The sequence below is a fragment of the Cetorhinus maximus genome, chromosome 13 (genome assembly GCF_964194155.1).
Source record: "Cetorhinus maximus chromosome 13, sCetMax3.hap1.1, whole genome shotgun sequence".
Classification (NCBI taxonomy): Eukaryota; Metazoa; Chordata; class Chondrichthyes; order Lamniformes; family Cetorhinidae; genus Cetorhinus; species Cetorhinus maximus.
This window is the reverse complement of record NC_135891.1, coordinates 25771571-25790119: the sequence shown is the minus strand read 5'-3', so window position 1 is coordinate 25790119 and position 18549 is coordinate 25771571. Positions and strand designations below refer to the sequence as shown.

Genomic DNA, 18549 nt, shown 5'->3' with positions numbered 1-18549 from the left:
TAAAATATTGGTCCAAATTATTAATGATTGCTGTTCATCTTGGCATTGTTGCTTAGAGGACATTAATCAAATTAAATGAACATTTTTCCACAAAAAACATTGTTGGTGGAGTTAGATTTAAGAATTGTGTATTAAAATAATGTATTCACGCAAGTTTATTTTGACAAAAGGCAGACATGGAATGTGATTAAAATGCATATGTGCTGATCCTTGTTGTTTGGTCAAAGACTATAAACTATAAGCAATTCATTAGCCTAGGTCAACGACCAATAAGTGACTCGTATTCATTGTGTTGGCAACTCTCCAAACCTGAGCAGTCAGCAGTGGTTATCTGGCATAGGCCCTACTTCTGAGTTGTGAACATGAAAATAAAAAGACAGAGACAAGGGTAGTCAGGCTTTTAAATAGCTGCGAAAGTAAGCTTTGCCAGGCTCAGAAGGATGATGCAGGGGCACGGTTGGGAGTTAATTTGTTGAAGTTAAGCAAGATGACCAACTGATGTATTTGATGCATTTAACTACTTATGTTATTACATGAAAACAAGTTATACTAATTAAATTAAGTGAGATCGATTATAATTGGTGTATGTATGTTCACTTGCTGTGAAATAAAGCGGGATAATGGTTCATATCTAGCCTTGTCTGACCTGACTTTTTCTCAATCTACTTTTCCAATGATTGTGAAAAACATGAATATATGGTTACAAGGACATTATGCTATTAATGTGTAGATATTAGGTAGTGAGAGTCTACTTCGTGTCAGGAAGTGATTAACACCCTTAAATCCAAGGAGGCATTTACAGCAGATCTCAGTTTGTAATGCTGTGTTACGTAAAGGAGGGGGGTTTTAATTTAAACAGCACTGATTTCACCTCTCAGCTAGGTGGGGGGGGGGTGGGGGGGGTGGGGGGGGGGGGGCGGCGGGGTGGGGCGGTTCACGTGATATGACTTCCACTTCTCCACTTTGGTTTGGACAAAGGATGTATATTCCTTTGACTGGATTCTTGAGATGGTTAATGTTTCAACCAGTAATAATTTCAAAAGAGGTTTCGGGGTCCTTTGTCCTATCAGACTGGTTATCTCCAATGGCCAGACCCTTGGCCTTAGAAATGTAAATGGTCTTTGTACAGTTCCCTTGCATTTGATCTCTGCAGTCACAGGGGTCATTAGCGTTTCTTCAGAAATAACAAGGTGGCAGCTGTTCTGAATCCCATCTGCTCAAATGTCTTCTCTCCAGCTCCTGGTTATATATTCCAATGTTTGATGTTTATTCAAAATTACTCAAAAAAACTAGATGAGCACCAAAGCCAGATTTTGAAATTATCTAATTTTGGAGAAATACAAGTGGTTGATGCCAAATAGGATGGGAAATTATTTTCAACCTTGATGTCACTCTTGTTGGTGGAGTTGTTCTATTGAACTTTCCAGCCCTCTGATAAAGGATGTCCCCAAAGTTCAGAGTGGTCTGATGTAAAGTGTGATAAGCTTCTTGATCTCTAGTGGGTGAGGAATTCAAAATTAGGAAGTTCCTTTTGTTTGAGTCATAGCTAGTCATAGCTTCAGTCATTTTAAAGCCTTTGTCCAGTTTTTAAGATTTTATAAATCATCCATGCTGATATATGAATATTTCATAAAAAGATAGTGTAAGGTCTTAGCTTTGGGCTCATCCCTCACTGCCGTGGAGAGAAAAATTAATTCTATTTCATTTTTTAAAATGTGGCTTATGAAGGAAGAATAGGAAGTAAAGAAGTATACATGCATTCTCTCATTCACACTGGCATGTCAGACACACAACTAGCAGGGGCAATGGCAGTTCCCTATTGTCTGGTCCTGGAATTTGGAAGGTTTAGGTGATTTGGGAAGATTCAAAATCCATTTGTATGGGAAAGTCTATTCGGGGATAAAGGTCTGAATTCCCTCTGTTGGGGATCAGGCATAAGCAAACCCCTTCTTTTCAGAACTCTGCCTGTCAGACCGCTGATTAAGTATCCTCAAAAGGGTCTGGGGGTTTTACAGGTGGTTAGCGCTCAGGGGGTGAGTGATGGTCGAGCTGCTCTGGACAATCCACAGGCAAATGCTGTACATCTCTCACTCTGTGGGTGCCAGGCCTTTGGATCATAGGGCTGAGCTGCTCTTGTCCAGATTAGCTCTTGCCTGTTCACTTTGGTAACCTGTGGGTTCAACAGTTCAGACCCAGGGACTGTGGTTAGGCTGATTGTCAGGATATTGGGGTTTGGCCTCTTGCGGGGTTTCTGGTTCAGGGTCTGGCACAGGTGCTAGCACAACTGGGTTGTTCCAGCTTCTGTTGCTAGGTGCTTTGGGTTGGCATGGGAACAGGCGGGCAGTTGGCTCCTGAACTTGGGCCAGTCTTTCTGGGCTTGGATGATGGGAAGATGGCCTTCTGGCAGGGGCCTCTCCCGCATCCATACCGGATAGGGCTACAGGGCTGTAGCCTGGTGGGTTGTTCTGGATCACTTTAACTGCAGGGGGCAACCTTGTCCAGTTACCTTTCAATTCTGCATTAAGGTGGTGAGCATGGGGTCCAACCTGGTTGGGGTCTCTCTGCTGGTCAGTTCCGTGGTAGGTTCTGTGTCTTTTGGGACACTACTGCCCTCTGATGGATGGTCAGCTCTCGCTGTACCGCCTGGTGGCTTTTCAACCAAGTGAGGCGTCAACCTCACTCTTTCTGGGCCAGCTTGCATCTCATCCGGTCCTGGTACCTTATCAATTTTAAGTGAAGATAGCCTTTCCAACACTTCTTCCTTCTCAAATTGTAAATTATTCACGTGTACCAGTTACTTCGTCTCTCACCTCAGCCTGGGTAGCATCTTCTTCCTTTGTAAAGACAGATGCAAAGTTCTCATTTAATACCTCCGCTATTTCTCCTGCCTCCATGTGCAAGTCCCTTTTTTTTTAAAACCCTACTCAGCCCTACTGTATCTTTTACCATCCTTTTATTATTTATATGCTTATAGAAGACTTTGGAATTCATGTTTATGTTAGCTGCCAGTCTCTTTTCATGCTCTCTCCTTGCTTTTCTTATTAGTTTTTTCACTTTCCCCTCTGGTCCTTCTAATATTCATCCTGATTTTCCATTGTATTTTCTACCTGACGTCTGTCGTATGCGCACTTCTTCCTTTTCATCTTCATCTCTATATCTATCATCTCCCAGGGTGTTCTGGATTTATTTTTCCTACCTTTCCTCTTCAAGGGAATATACCTTGTCATTGCCTGCAATATTTTTTCTTTGAAGGTGGCCCATTGATCAGCCACCATCTTCTCTGCTAACATTTGATTCCAACTCGACTCTGATGCACTCTCATCCCAACGAAGTTGGCTTTCCCCCAGTTAATTATCCCTGCTCTGGATTGTTCCTTGTTCTTGAGACTCTCAATATAGAGACTTACCCTTTGGAGGGCATGACACTGTGTGTGTCTGAGTCGGACAAACTCCCAAAGAGCTTCCGGAGTTTTGTCCTGTCAGGAGCAGTGTCCCCCTACCCGTCCCAAAATGTGAGCAATTCCGTGGTACTGCTCCAGTACACAGGGGCCAATCAATCCTTAATTTTGGAGGGAAAATTAAACCTGCCCCGAGTCCTCTCTGAAAGCCAAAGTTCTGGTCAGTGGAGCGGGAGGAGGATCTGTGTTTGCACCCCTCCATAGTCCACCCAGAGAGTGACCGTGTAGGAATTGTCCCTGAACTACCAGTAGCAAGAATCGATTTCCCCCTTGGGAATAATCTGGCTGGCAGCAAGATGTTAGCCAGAGAAAGAAAAGAGTCCAAGGCCAATCAGTAGAAATTTGCAGAAGGGCAGGAAGCTGGGGAAGGTCCTGAAGCCCAAAAAGATGAAATAGCACCCATAGACCTTGAGTGAGAGCTGCTTGAATGTAGCAGGACTGAAGCCAGGCCAGTAAAATTTTAAAAAAGAGGAAAGGTCCCTAGAATCTAAACTAGATTCACCAAGTATCCCAGAATTAAATAGGGACCAGAGAAGTCCTAAAGCAGGGAAAAAAATAGTGAGGGAGATGTCCGACATAGCCAACGAACCTGAAGAAAGGCAGGTTAATAAGCCTGGAAAAGAAACGGTTAAGGACTTTACTGAAGTATGGTTGGCAGAAACCTTCTTTCCGATATTAAATAGGGACAAATGGAGTTCCCAAACCAATGAACAGATAGGGAGTGAGATGCCTCCAGATGTAGCTGGAGCTGCACCTCCACTTGAGGGCAGAAGTGTTCCAGGGACATGGAACAAGTTAGAAGAGCGCCCCTCCCAAAGCCAAAGACACCAGCTAGTAAGCCATTGATTGACCTAGCTGGTAGCTTTATGGTGAATTTAAATGTGGACCAGAAAAGGAACTGTTGCTATGAGGATAGGTTGGAGAGATTGGGACTGTATTCATTCCTTTCAAAGGAAGGCTGAGAGGAGACTTGATAGAGGTATTCAAGATCCTGAGGGGTATGGACAAGGTAAATAGTGAAAAACTGTTCCCACTCAGGTGAGCTTCAAGAACGAGAGTGTGCAGATTCAAAATAATTGGCAAAAGGAGTAAAAGTGATGTGAGGAAAAAATATTTTACCCAGAGGGTGGTTGAAGTCTGGAATGAGCTTCCTGAACGGGTGGTAGAGGCAGGTTCATTCGAGGTATTCAAAAGGGAATTGGATTGCTATCTGAAAAGAGAGAATGTGCAAGGTTAAGGGGATAAGGCAGGGGAGTGGGACTAGGTAGAGTGCTCTTTCAGAGAGCCAGTGCAGACTCAATGGGCCAAATGGCCTCCTTGTGCATGGTAAAGCTTCTGTGATTCTCCCTGTTGCACTACTCATTGGGGCATTCTTCGGAGTCTACTCATGCAAAGCCCTGCTGGGCCAACTGGCTTGCTGTGCAATCTCCAGCACTTGGGTCTGGAATGGCCTATTTTGTTGCAATGAGAACACACCAGCCTCCGCGAATTCTCCTTTTGGGCTGCAGGGGGGCTTCTTGCACCCTCTTTTCATGTTTTTTTTTTCTGTGTTGGGGGCCTTTCCTCTCTAGATTGCCCTGCTTATCTTTCCAATACTCATGGGCATGGTTTGGAAAGAGTCTGCCTGAGTTTCCAGGCCTGTGGGTGAGATCACAGCTGTCTGCTGCATCCTGGCCGTGAGGATTCTCTGCTCCTCTGTGTATTCACAGGATGGTGGGGAGGCAATATTTGAATTCCTCTAACAATACCAACTCTCACAGTCCCTCATGGGTGTGGGATTGTTAGCGATTTGCTTCGGCGTTTGAACTCAATGTAGGTTTGTGTGGGCGGCCTTATGAGTACTCCGGAATTGCTGGCAATATGCCTCCAGGACTAACTCGCAGGTAGTTAGGATGGCAGCCTTGGTCTGCTCATAGTTCAAGGACACATCAGGAGGCAGCATGGAGTAGACCTCTTGGGCTCTCCCTGACAGCTGTCCTTGAATTAAAAATGTCCAGTTGGTTGAGGGCCATTTTAGCTATCCTGCTCTCTTGGGCTCTCTCTCTTGTGTTCTCTCTCTCGCACTCTCTCACTTGCGCTCTCTCTCCCTCACTCCCTCCCTCCTTCTGTGCTAAGGGCCGCCAAAGTTTCACCATTTAAATTCCCTTGCTGAACAAATATTTGGGCATCAAAAGTTGCCATCCTTTTAGTGTTGGAAAAAGGAATTTGCTGTGATAAGTTACATGTCTTTTAAAATTTGTTTCAGCCACTGAGTTTTCCTCTTCACTTCCAGTTGAGTATTATATTCGATTTGGCTCGCCTCTTAACTTTAACTCTGGTCAAATTCAAATTGGATTTTCCCGGACTTAAGCTCCAAATTTCTGTTCTGGACAGGAGGGGGTTTTAATTTAAACAGCTTCTGTTGCCACCTATCCGTAAACAGAAAGGTGTTTTGATTTTGATTTCCCCCTTTTATAAGTGGAGGCATATTTTCCCCGACCCCTCGGATTTGGTGTGATTCAATTTTTATTAACAATTCCACAGCAAACTCGAGATAAGGCAAAATCGGAAGGTTAGTTTATTTTGCACACACTCAAAATACGGGATGAGGGTTCACAACCTCCCGCCCCTTTTTGCATTCATACAGTAAATGAAGGATAAGAAAGAGGTACAGAATATGAGAATCATTGTTTCAGTTGAGTCCAGAATCAAAGTCCAGTGGTGTATTCTTTCACAGAGCAGGCAGGTTAAAAACTGATGCTGGATAATTCACTTTCCACAGAGATGGCTTCCACGATGAAATAAGCACACAGAGGCAAATTAGGCTTGCAGGCGATGGTACAAAAGTTCAGAAGTTCCAGTAGAAACAGTGTAGATGGGGGTCAGGCATTCACCTGGACTGAGTCCTTGTTCTGAGCTGCTGCCTGCTTGATGGAGCCGCTTTGCAGCTTCACAAGGCAGAGTAACTGGTTCTCCCAGCTAGGCGGATCACGTGATATGACTCCCACTTCTCCACTTTGGTTTGGATAATGGATGTATATTCCTTTGTCTGGATTCTTGACATGGCTAATGTTTCAACCATTAATCATTTCAAAAGAAGATTCGGGGTCCTTTGTCCTATTGGACCTCATCTCCATTGGCCAGGCCTTGGCCTTAGAAATGTAAATGATCTTTGTACAATTCCCTTGCATTTGATCTCTGCAGTCACAAGGGTCGTTAGCGTTTCTTCAGAGATAACAGTGGCAGCTGTTCTGAATGCTAGGAAGTTCCTTTTGTTTGAAACATAACCAGTCGTGGCATCAGTCATTTTAAAGCCTTTGTCCAGTTTTTAAGCTTTTATAAATTATCCACGATGATATATATGTATTTATATATATTTCATATAGCGTGAGTGCTTAGCTCCGGGACAGCTGTTTTAGGCCTAGTAATTTTGTATTTGTGTTCCGTAGTTCTACTATCATAGTTCAAAGTTTAATAACTTGTACACAATGCAATTTGTGCTCTTCATTTTAACTGGATCAGTGAATCGTTTTCATTATTTTCTGCAGTAAGAATGAATTTAACTTGGTGAGTCTCTTTGTTATGCATTCTGCTTGTTTATTCTTTGAATGATGCCTCCATTATACCTTTTTAAAGATGGTATGCCCACTGTTCTAAATAGATTGAAATTTGTCTCAAAACCTAACCCAAGTGTTCTTGAGATGCAACCAGTACTTGGTGATCCCTTGTTGATCATTCAGTTCTTGGGCATGATTCCAAAGCAAAAGGCTAATACTAGGAAATTATCATTTGACTGTTAGAGCTGAGGTTTGGTTGTCAGGCATTAGAGTGTGGGGTCTGCAATTAACTGGGGTATCAGTTGCCTGATGCTCGCAGTGGAAGTACAGTTGGATACTTGATCCTAACTTTAAAAAAAAAACTCTAAAAAGATGGGAGATATCCATATTTCATAAAATTGGACTGCTTTTGTTGATGGAACCACTCTATATGTATCTTTACCTATCTATTGCCCTCATTCCTCAACCTCAAGATGACCAACAGCTGTACAGCCAGTTAAGAACTTTTAAAGTTAGTTAGGGAAGCAGAATATATATTTGAGTGAAGTACACGCGAGCTGCTATTTGACTTCTGAAATTTTCAGTAGCTACAGCTGTGGCAATGTTTAATCTGAATTGCTTTGCCATGGCTGAAGGTTCCTCCTGACTGTTCTACATTCGTATACTAGAAGCTGGCTTCCTTTTTGTGAGTGCCAAATTGGTAATTGAAGTTATCAACATTTGAGATATTCAGAGAAAGTTTGAAATGGGAGAAACTCTCCATAAAGATAGAACTGTGGTCGGGGGGGGGGTTTCATTATAAAATGGCTACACTTGTCTAAGGAATGTACAATTAACGTAGTATGTAAGTGCACAGTAACTACCATTATGGTTGCATTGTGACATTTAGAACCATAGAAATTAATAGCACAAAAAAGGCAATACAGTCCCTTGTATCTGTGCTTGCAATTGCTCTTCACCTGGAGTAGCCTAATTTGATCCCATCTCCCTGCTTTTCAGCATAATCTTTAATATTTCTTTTCAAATGTCTGTGTAATTTTCTTTTTAAATCATCTAGTCTGTACCTCAATATGAGCATTAGTTGCTTTCTCTGATTGCTGACAGTAGCATCTGGAACTTCATGCCTCATTCCCGGGCACTAGGGCAGAATTTTCCCATGGGCTTTGGGACCTTGATGTTGGGACTAAATGGGGGTCCTGAGCCTGCAGTTGATGGCAGCGAGATCAGCATTGCAATCTTACTAGAGGCAGCCTCCTGATTTATCCACCTCTGTTGTCGCTGTTCTGTTAAGGATGGCGGGTGGGCTCCTGTTGCTGCCGTCCCAATCAGAGGGCCAGAGTTTCAGCAGCTCCACTATCAGAGGCCAGCACTGCTGAAGTAAGTAGGGAGGAGCGAGGGCTCCTACATTCCTGGTTGTTGGCCACAAATGGAGGATACAGAAGGGTTAGGGCTGTGGGACAAGTAACAAGCACTACCAAGGTTGTGGCCATTTATTAACGTGGTGTCTTCCCCATTGAATGGAGCCTCTGCCTCCGATGGCCGCCAGAACTACTACTGGGAGGCCACCTTCATTAAGCCGGGGGCCTTTGCATATGGCAAAATGCTGGAGACCTCTTTTAATCGCCCTTAATTGGGGACTTTGGGTAGTGTGGGCAGCTGCTCTAAGTCCCCGCCCACCCCAAGTTTCCCAGTGGTAGGAATGTACCAGGGAGCCGCCGCATTGCTGCTCTGCCTGTTTTCCCAGCACTAGCCCCCACCCATGCCTCAAACCCCTCCCCCTCCAGCAGGGGCTGGGAAAACTCAGCCCTCAGCCTCGGGTAATCAGGCCCTCTTCCCTCCCCCAACCTAAGCAATGCTTGGATTATTTCTAGTTATTTGTCAGCACAATCCAAAATATGTTTAAACCAGATATACAACAGAGCTGAATGCACATGCAGGAGGTTAACATAGCATGTGAATGATCCTCTGCTGCTATGTTATAACTATTTCATTTTTATCCAACAAAAACATTTAAAGGCCATTTGGAATGCTAGGTTATTTCAATATCTGTACAGTTTGCTTAGATTTCTTATCATACCATCAACTGTTTTGGTTTGGATAATCAGAGTGCTTTTTTTTTCCAAAACAAAAATTCTCCCCATTTGAATCTTCTGCAGCTGATAGAATGGGTACCATATTTGTTAGCTGGCCATTAGTAGTCAAGTGACAATGGCTTGGTAACTACATTCTGCCTACAATCTAATTTCCCCCTGCCCAACCTTTCTATTTGAAAGTGACTGGCCTCACTACTACAACACTGGCACAATCAAGAATCCATTGGAAACGGTAGTAAACCCACTCTATACAATGGGTTGAATTTTGCTGTCAGCGAGCAGGGGGCGGGGCCTGCTCGCCGACGTGTAAAATGACACTGGATGATGTCAGGCGGAACCCCCGATGTCATCCCGCCACATTTAAATCTTCAGGAAGGCGGGAACGCAGCAAAATCGGCAGCGTGCCCGCCGACCTGTCAATGGCCAATTGAGGCCATTGACAGGATCATTAAAACAATTAAAGGACCTGCCCATCCAACCTTAAGGTTGGTGGGCAGGCCAGGAGCCCTGGCGGGGAATAGAAAAAACATGAAACCTCATCCAGCGGCGGGATGAGGTTTCATGCTGGGATTTTAAAAGTTTATTAAAGTTTTACTGTAATTAATGAACATGTCCCATCTCGTTGTCACATGAGGGGGACATGTTAAGGATGTTTTTTTTCTATTTTTAATACCTTTAAAGCTGTCAGCGATCTCCCTGAGGCAGCACTTAGCCTCAGGGAGATGTGTGCTCTTTCGTGTGCATGCACGAAAGAGCGCACTCTCGCTTTTGGGGAATCCCCCCCACCCGCACAGGGAGCGCATAGCGCTTCCCGCCAGCCGTTACGCTGGGCGGGCCTTAATTGGCCCGCCCACATAAAATGGCGACAGGGCCCGCTTCTCTGGCGGGGATCGGCTCCCCGCCCGCCGGAGATTAGGGCGGGCCCACCCGCCCGACAGGCAGAAAATTCTGCCCAACATTAATGGTTGTGTGTACCTCAGTACATTTTTCCTTTCAATTCTATTGAACAATAAATGTTACTTCCCCTGTTATAAATGTAAATTACCAATAATTCTGTTTGTCTTAATTCACATGATGCATAAGTGTTAATTTGCATAAAGATGAAAGAAATATATCTGTTTCTCTTATTTGATTGCAGGGAGGGGAATGATCCTGGAGATTGTATGCAAGTGACTTACAAAGAACTCTTACAGCAGGTCTGCAAATTTGCCAATGTCCTGCGAACTCATGGTAAGCTCCTGAACTACTTATCCTCCTGACTTATTTTGAGTTGAGTGAAAACCAAAACTGTTTTCAAACTATGTAAAAAAAAACTCATAGCTCAGTTATAACTAACATCTTGCAGTACAACAGAATGTTTTATTATATTTCTGGATGATAGGGCCATCAAAGTCGATAATTCCTCTATTGTCTACACCTCCAACTTTGCATAAATTGTTAGCAGTAATGCAAGGAAAAAAAAACTTTCAGAAACTTTAAATTCACCTGAATTTTTTATTTTAGTTAGTTTCTGGGTTTAAGGATTGATGGATTTGATTATTTCACTTTTGGAGTTGTATATTGCGACCAAGACACTATAAATTAAAACACTAAAAAGAACTGCACAGCAAGTTATGGATTGCATTGCAAAAAAATTACCTACTTTTTATCAGCCCCAGTAATGGCACTTCTCTGTCTTCATTCAGTTAAGATACATTACACCCTTTTTTTGTAATCTGACTATTTTGACTGGACCATATGAAGTAATGTTGTCTCAGTTGCACCACCAAGAATACATGAGTGGCACGCTAGGCACTCCTCCACAACTTAAGGGCACCACTTTTTTTCTTATATTCCTGTGAAGCACCTTGGAACTTTAAAATGTTTAAGACGCAATATAAGCACATGCTGTTGCTGCTGCAGACATGTACTTGCTCTGTCTTGTTTTACATATGTAATTCCCTACTGGTGCTACTATTTTAAGAAGTCAAAATGCTTATTCCAGGAGACCCATAAGCCTACCTTCCAATCATGCACCAGATCTTGGCTAAAGATTCATAGGATTACATTACATAGGAGATGCGGCACAGTACATGCACAACATTCCCTTTCAGTAGCATGCTCCAGTTGATCCCCCTCCTGACCTTCCTCGGCTAACTCTCACAGCATAACCCTCTATCCCCTTTCTCCTCAAATGCTTGTCTAGCATCACTTCAAATGCATCTATACTATTTGCTTCAGCCACTCCCTGTGGTTGCAAGTTTCACATTCTCTTCACTGTCTGGGTGAAGAATTTTTTCTGAATTCCCTATTTGATTTCTTGGTGACCATTTTATATGGCTTCTACTTTTGCTCTTCCCCACAAGTGGAAATATTCTTTCTGTATTCGTTCTATCAAGACCTTCCATAATTTTAAAGCCCTCTATTAGGACACCTCTCAGCCTTCTCTTCTCAAGAAAATAGGCCCAGCCTGTTCATCCTCTCCTGAAAGTAATTTCTAGTGACATCCTTCTAAATCTTTCTTACACCCACTATATCTTTTTTATAACATGGCAACCCAGAATTGTATATAGTACTCCAGGTGTGGTCTAATCAAGATTCAATACAGTTATGTATAACTTTATTTTTGAATTCGATCCCTCCAGAAATAAACCCTAGTGTTTGGTTTGCTTTTTTATGTCCTTGTTCACCTGGTATATCTGTAGTGATTTATGTATTTGTACTCCCCTATCCCTTTGCTCCTTTACCCCATTTAGATTCTTAGGGCTGAATTTTAATGGCCATACACAGGCAAGAGAGTAGGCGGGTGGAGCTGTAAATGAGGGTACCGAGCTATCAGCAGTGTGCCTGCTGCCTACCTATCCTCCAGCTACCTGCCTGCCCTGCCATGATTTAATGTGTGTCAGAGGTGTCATGTGGGCCACCTGCCCATGGCTCAATTAAGGCCCTTAAGTAGGCAATCGGTGCCTGTTTAAGGGCCTCATCCTGCCGCTGCTTCAATTTAATGAGCAGTGGGAGAGGCCTGCGCCCAATGTGCAGCCTGACGGGTTTGGCCCTGTGGGCTGCTGGACTGTGAAAGGGGAGGCTGCATCCTTCCCAGGCCCTCTATGGCAATTGGGAACCCCCCCCCCCCCCCCCCCGCCCCACTTCCCCACAGTTTTGCCTACCAACATCTACCCCACCCCCAGGGCCCTTGCCGAGGCTTGCCAACCTGGCCAGAGGGAGATCCTGGACTTTGTGTTCCAGGTCATCCATCGTTGCTCTTTCACCCAGGCCTCCTGCAATACCAGCAGTGTCTACCACTCCTGGTGGCGCTAATGGTGGCGCAGAGCTGCTGGCCTCCGATTGGCTAGCAACCCTATGAGATGGGACATCCTCCTGGAGATGGATGGAAGTGCCACTTCATACAAATTAAAGAGTTGGCACTTGAAAAATTAAAGTGAACTGGCTAAGCAGAGGTGGGCTCACCCTCGACATTTACACTGGGGCAGGGGCCTGCCCTCAACATATAATCTGGTCCTTATTTTCTAAAATGCAACCTCGTTATTTCTTTTGCCAAAATGTAATACCTCACTTTATCTATGTTGAGATTTATTTGCCAATTACACGCTATTTCTGGAAGTCTGTTAATATCTTCTTGTAATTTGTTTCAGTCCTCAGTATTGACTATCCCCCTCAAATTTAGTGTCATCTGCAAATTTAGAAATTGTCAATTTTGATTCCAGAAGTTAAAGTGTTAATATAATCCTGAATAAAAACGGTCCCAGCGCTTGTGGTTAATACCACTTCCCACCTTCTGCCACTATGAATAACTACCTTTACCCCCTACTCAATGCTTTCTTTCTTGAAGCCAGCTAGCTATCCATTCTGTCACTTGCCACTTAACTCCACTTTCTCTGACCTTCATTAATCTATGATGTGGTACCCTATTGAAGGCCTTTTGAAAATCCACATAAAGTGCACCTACTGCATTACCCCTATTTACATTCTTTTTTAAAATTAATTCATGGGATGTGGGCATCACTGGCTAGGCCATCATTTATTACCCATCCCTAGTTGCCCTTTCACAGAGGGCATTTAAGAGTCAACCACATTGCTGTGGGTCTGGAGTCACATGTAGGCAGATTTCCTTCCCTAAAGGACATTAGTGAACCAGATGGGCTTTTACAACAATCGACAATGGTTTCATGGTCATCATTAGATTTTTAATTCCAGATCTTTATTGAATTCAAATTCCACCATCTGTGGTGGCGGGAATCGAACCCGGGTTCCCAGAGCTTAACCTTGGGTCTCTGTTACCTCTTCAAAAAATTTAACGAGATTAGTCAAGCAAGACTTTCCCTTTTGAAATCCATGTTGACTATTCATCATTATATTTTTGGTTCCTATATGTTTTTCTAGGCTCCCCTTTAGTAGGGTTTCAATTATTTTTCTTATTAACAATGTAAAGCCGACTGGCCTATAATTCTCTGGATACGTTCTATTTCCCTTCTTAAATATAGGTACAACTGTAGATATCGTTCAGACTTGTACACACAAATATAGAAGAATTTAGTTGGCCAGCATGATGTATGATTGATTCTAGAGTGGTACTATCTCAGCTGTTGCACTGAGGGTTAGGGCTATCAAATCTGGTCGGACGCATTCCTGAAAGTATCATCACAGGACCTTCCATTTCCAATCACCTTGCCTAGTCGAACTACCTTTGTCCCATCTCTAATCCAGTATTTTTATCACTAGTAAACAAAAGTGTTCAAAGAAAAGGGGATAAAAGCATTTTTTAATGCTCCTCTAATTTTTTAATGGTTTGCTCACAGCAATGGCCAGGAGATTAGTCTTTAATTTGTGACGAATCCTGAACAATGTTGGAGGATTCACAACCTTACTGAGGCTGAGATAGTTACCAAGCTTTTCCGTCCATTCACTTTAATTGGCAGAAAGATTGCAGACAGGGGAGCACAGAAGTGGTCATTGCCAACAACTTGGGTGAATATCAGTAGATGAGATACAATTACTGGCTTTATTCTTAGACTGTCACTATGGGCATAAGTTTGGTAAAAAATGAAATGTGACAAGTTCACAGAATATTTACTCTCCATAAAACAATAATAATATTGATGGATAATATGCCATCCGTAATGCAAATATTCTGCTTCACAGTGAAACCTATTGGACCTAAGCAGTATTGGCTGTTTTTCCAAACTCCTTCCTGAGTAACTCAAACTATTTATTTGGGAATGGTAATGTAGGAATGAACTATGATACACGTGTGTTAAATGTTTGTACAGGAAAACACCGGTCAGAAAATAAATATCTGTGTTTCTAACATGGGGTGTTTCTGAGTGGGATAATCCAGCCGTCATCCCAGGTTCAAACTGCAAAAGTTTTGGGTATTTTTATGCAGCTGCTGTTATCCCACCTGAGGTCTGTGAAGTTAAGAGTGTGGCAAATTTGTTACAAGCCTGCCCATTCAAAAATAGCAGATATAGTTTTCAACCAAATGTATAATGTGCTCACATTGAAGTCCATTGCACTTTTTAAAGAAACAGTTAATGCGGCATACCATGGAATTTTGTACAAATATGTGAAGTGTCTGTAGGGGAACGGCACTGGTTATGACGGTCCATTCTTGACCGTCCGTGTGTGACATTACCTAGCTTTTACTAAATACCTTCCTACAGGTGTAGACTGAGCTTGGATAACCTGTATGATAGAGAATTGCAGGTATGAACTACAGTCCTAAAGACAGTATATATTGGTGCATCATATTCTTGAATATATGACTGAACTCTGTATCTGAATTAGCAATTCAAGAGAAATCATTGGATCCTGAGTCAGCCTGGGTAACTTAATTTTCTTCAAATATCTGACTTGATAACTAAGCTGTTTCCTTCCAATCATATTTAACATATGTTCTGTTATATCTGTTTAAGGATTATTATTTCTTTGTAAACAGTGGTACCTATACTTACTTAACCTCCCATTATTTCATGAGATCATAAGAAGCTTTTCCAAACACGAATAGTTATCCAAATTTTTAAGGTCCTGTGGAATTGTTTTGCAAATCGTCTATTAAATTTGGCTTGAGTTAGTAATTGTGGATGGTGAAACATTTTATAAGCAAACAAATTTGGTAGCTGCTTATACCATTCTTCAACAACTTTTCCCAGTATTGCTCAAATTTTCAGTCCGTAATTTCCATAAAAGGAGAATATTTGTGAATTTTTCTCTTTGAAAATGGACAGGGGGGAAATATTGTGGTGAATTGAGTACAAATTTCTTTTCAGATGACTATCCATTGGAAGTAACATAGATGACTGATTATGAATCTGGTTGTCCATGCTATGGTTTTTATTTTTGATAAAAGATAAATCACCTCAAGGCTTTGAAACTATTACTCCATTTTTTTGTAAAGTGACTTGAGTAAAGACTTGGGTGTGATAATTTTTGATAGGCTGATTGACTCTTAAAGATGAAAATCAGCATGTAAACAATTGGATTTTGCGTATGAACTACATTAAGATACAACAACATGAAACATAGTAGACTGTGAATTTCAATTGCTTCATATTCTCTTGCATGGTTTGTAATGTAAATGTTCATGGACTAACCAGAACCCCAAAATGTTGTTTCCTGTCTTCACATGTGCCACTATTTATGTCTTTTTATTTAAAACCCGCAGGAGTGAAGAAGGGAGACAGAGTTTCAATCTACATGCCAATGATTATAGAATTGGTTGTTGCCATGTTAGCATGTGCCAGAATAGGGGCAATACATTCCATTGTGGTAAGTAAAAAGTTATATGGTTGCTAGCTTTCATAATCATGGTGACTGTAATTATAGACAATTTGGAAATTTAAATGTTAAGATCTGTTCAATTGTTTAATAAGTGTCTTCATTGACCAGGTCAGTTGAGCTAGTGATACGTGGGTAGTTGCTTACAGCCCTAGAAACTGCCTTCGCACCCAACACAGATACAGTAGAACTCACTTTAAGGACGTATGGAATCTTCGGCCGAAATTTTCTGGTCCCACTCGCTGTGGAATCGTAGCGGGTGGGGCAGATAATTTAACAGACCCGTAAAATATCTGTTGACTTCGGCGGCAATTTCGAGTCCCACTCAAAATTCCGCCTGATGAATATGAAAAATATAGTGTCAGCAAAAATGACCTGGAAGAGAGACCTGAAGAGGACTCTGTCGGGCGATTGGGACTGCATTTGTAAAGTATTGTCTCAATTTGTAATCAACTAATAGAAGAACAAATTAAAATTAATCTTCGGAAATGCCATATCCCATCTATCAATGCAGGTAGAACTTCGCAATGTCAAAGCAGAGTGTTGGAGAAGCTGTGGTGCGAGGGCACAATCCCCCATGCTTACTGGCTAAGCCCAAATATCCAGCCCTCTTAGCAGAACGTGCTGTATGACATCCATAAAATCGTGATGCATGCCACTGATTCCAAATCGATACACTTTCTGTGGGTGGTTCCTCTCCCTTGCTCTTTGCCTTCCCCTGCAACATAAGATGCCAACACTGGAAAAATGTTGCATTTTCTTCTAGTTACAGTCCATTGACGCAACCAACACACCAGGCATTAACACCAGCGTCACCGTGACTACTGAGGATGTGCAGAACTCTGACTACGTGTAGAAGCTCACTCTCTATCACAATATACCATATTTACAATTTGAGTAATTAAACCCAGATTCTGTACGTAACTCCAATTCACTATCATTGAATTGTCAAATAATTATAATTTTAATATTCAGTTTGCAGGATTTTCTGCAGAATCTGTGTGTGAACGAATTCTGGATTCTCACTGTTCTCTCCTAATTACAGCAGGTAAATCAACAGCCATTTCCCCAAAGTTGTGTTTTGCACAAACTCTGCCTATCGCCTACCCTATAACAATGCTTCCAGGCTTCCTGCTGTATCAATAATACAGCACTTTCAGCACTTCATCTGTTGCATTACATCTTAAACGGCAGAGGAATTGAGAATTTTAATGCGATTGTATAGGTGGGATTAGTAGTGGGTGGGGTTAAATGGGTGGAATTTCGGAATGCATCAGGAATCAGGCTTCAATCTGACGATCTCTGGGGTTTAGTGAGGCAGGACATGGAGGGTGGGGTGGGGGTGGTGGGGCGGTGTGTGTGCAGATTGGGATTTTAAATATGTTCATGAAGCTGGAAGGGACTGAATTTAGAAAATATTCTTACACACAAGGTGTGGTAGAAATTTGAAATCCTCTTCCATAAACAACAGATGATGCTGGATAAATTTGTTAATTTTATATCTGAGATTGATAGATTTTTGTTAACCAGAAATATTAAGGAATATTGGGAAAAGGCGAGTCATATGGAGTTTGGCCACAGTCAGTCATGATCTCATTGAGTGGCAGAACAGGCTGGAGGGGTTAAATGGCCTAGTCCTGTACCTATTTTCTTATAGACTGAGCTGGTATTTGCTTGTTAGTCTGTAGGAAAAAAGGAACTATGAAGTACAGAGTACTTGGCATTATTCTGATGCCTTTCTCATGTAAATTTTTAAAGCTGCTTGTGGTAAGGCATCTAGGAGTTTGTGCGAGATGGAGTAAGAGGTTTGACATCTTGTCCAGCATCTTCAGTGGATTACTGCATTCCCTACTGGCTGATTTACACTAGGTTAACAATACAGTAAAAAATATGCTACATTCAAATGTAAGTATTTAACATATTTAGCTCTCATCTTTTCTTAGATGGATTTTACAGAGGTGATAAACCCATAAACTTGAAGCAGATAGCGGATGAAGCACTCAGGAAGTGCAGACAGAGGTGTGTAATGTGTAATCTTTTAAGTTACCTTCAAAATCTTGTCCTTTTTAAGGCATGTGCATCATAAAGATAATGAGATTTTCTGATGTCTGTAATTATTTTTGTTCCTTTCCTTTTTCTTAAATTTATAGCTGTTATTTTTTTAAAAAGTTCTGAAAGTTGCTCCTGCCTCTAAAGTAATTTTCTTTGAAGGAACTTCCCTGTTCGAAAGTGCATTGTCAAAAAACACCTTGGAGTTACAGAAGCCACAGAAGAAACTTGTACAGATAAAGTTTCAAGTAACGCACAGTCGCCACCTGCAAAACGATCCTGCTACAACCTCCAGGCAAGGAAAAGCAGAAATACTTTAACAGGCACTGCAAAATAGGTTAAAATCTATTGTGCTGAGAAGATTTTTCTCACCCCTTTTGGAGCTGCTTAGTTCAGTTGCTTTGATCTGCACAGTTCTCCTTGAATTTAACATTATATTGCATGTTTCTCACTCCAATCTTCATTATAACTGAATAGCATCGTTTGACATGATTCATTTTGATTTCTGCAAGCGTGAACAGCAAACCTTGATTTTTTTTTTCCAAAAATGTTTGTGCCGTTTTCAGCTCTTAAAACCTGCCTTTACATCACTAATGTAAAAATAAACAACTACTAGTCAATTTCCTGCCTAGAATTACTT

General features: G+C 41.9%; 1 protein-coding gene across 3 annotated transcripts in view; it reads left to right on the top strand.

Annotated features, from left to right (window-relative positions):
- Positions 1-18549, top strand: part of acss2 (acyl-CoA synthetase short chain family member 2) — an 86354-nt gene that overhangs the window by 23083 nt on the left and 44722 nt on the right. For all 3 annotated transcript variants that reach the window (XM_078555128.1, XM_078555129.1, XM_078555127.1), the window contains exons 3-7: positions 10225-10316; positions 15748-15851; positions 16836-16908; positions 17804-17879; positions 18072-18204. In XM_078555128.1, the coding sequence (XP_078411254.1) occupies positions 10225-10316; positions 15748-15851; positions 16836-16908; positions 17804-17879; positions 18072-18204 (478 nt within the window). The remainder of the gene's footprint in view (positions 1-10224; positions 10317-15747; positions 15852-16835; positions 16909-17803; positions 17880-18071; positions 18205-18549) is intronic.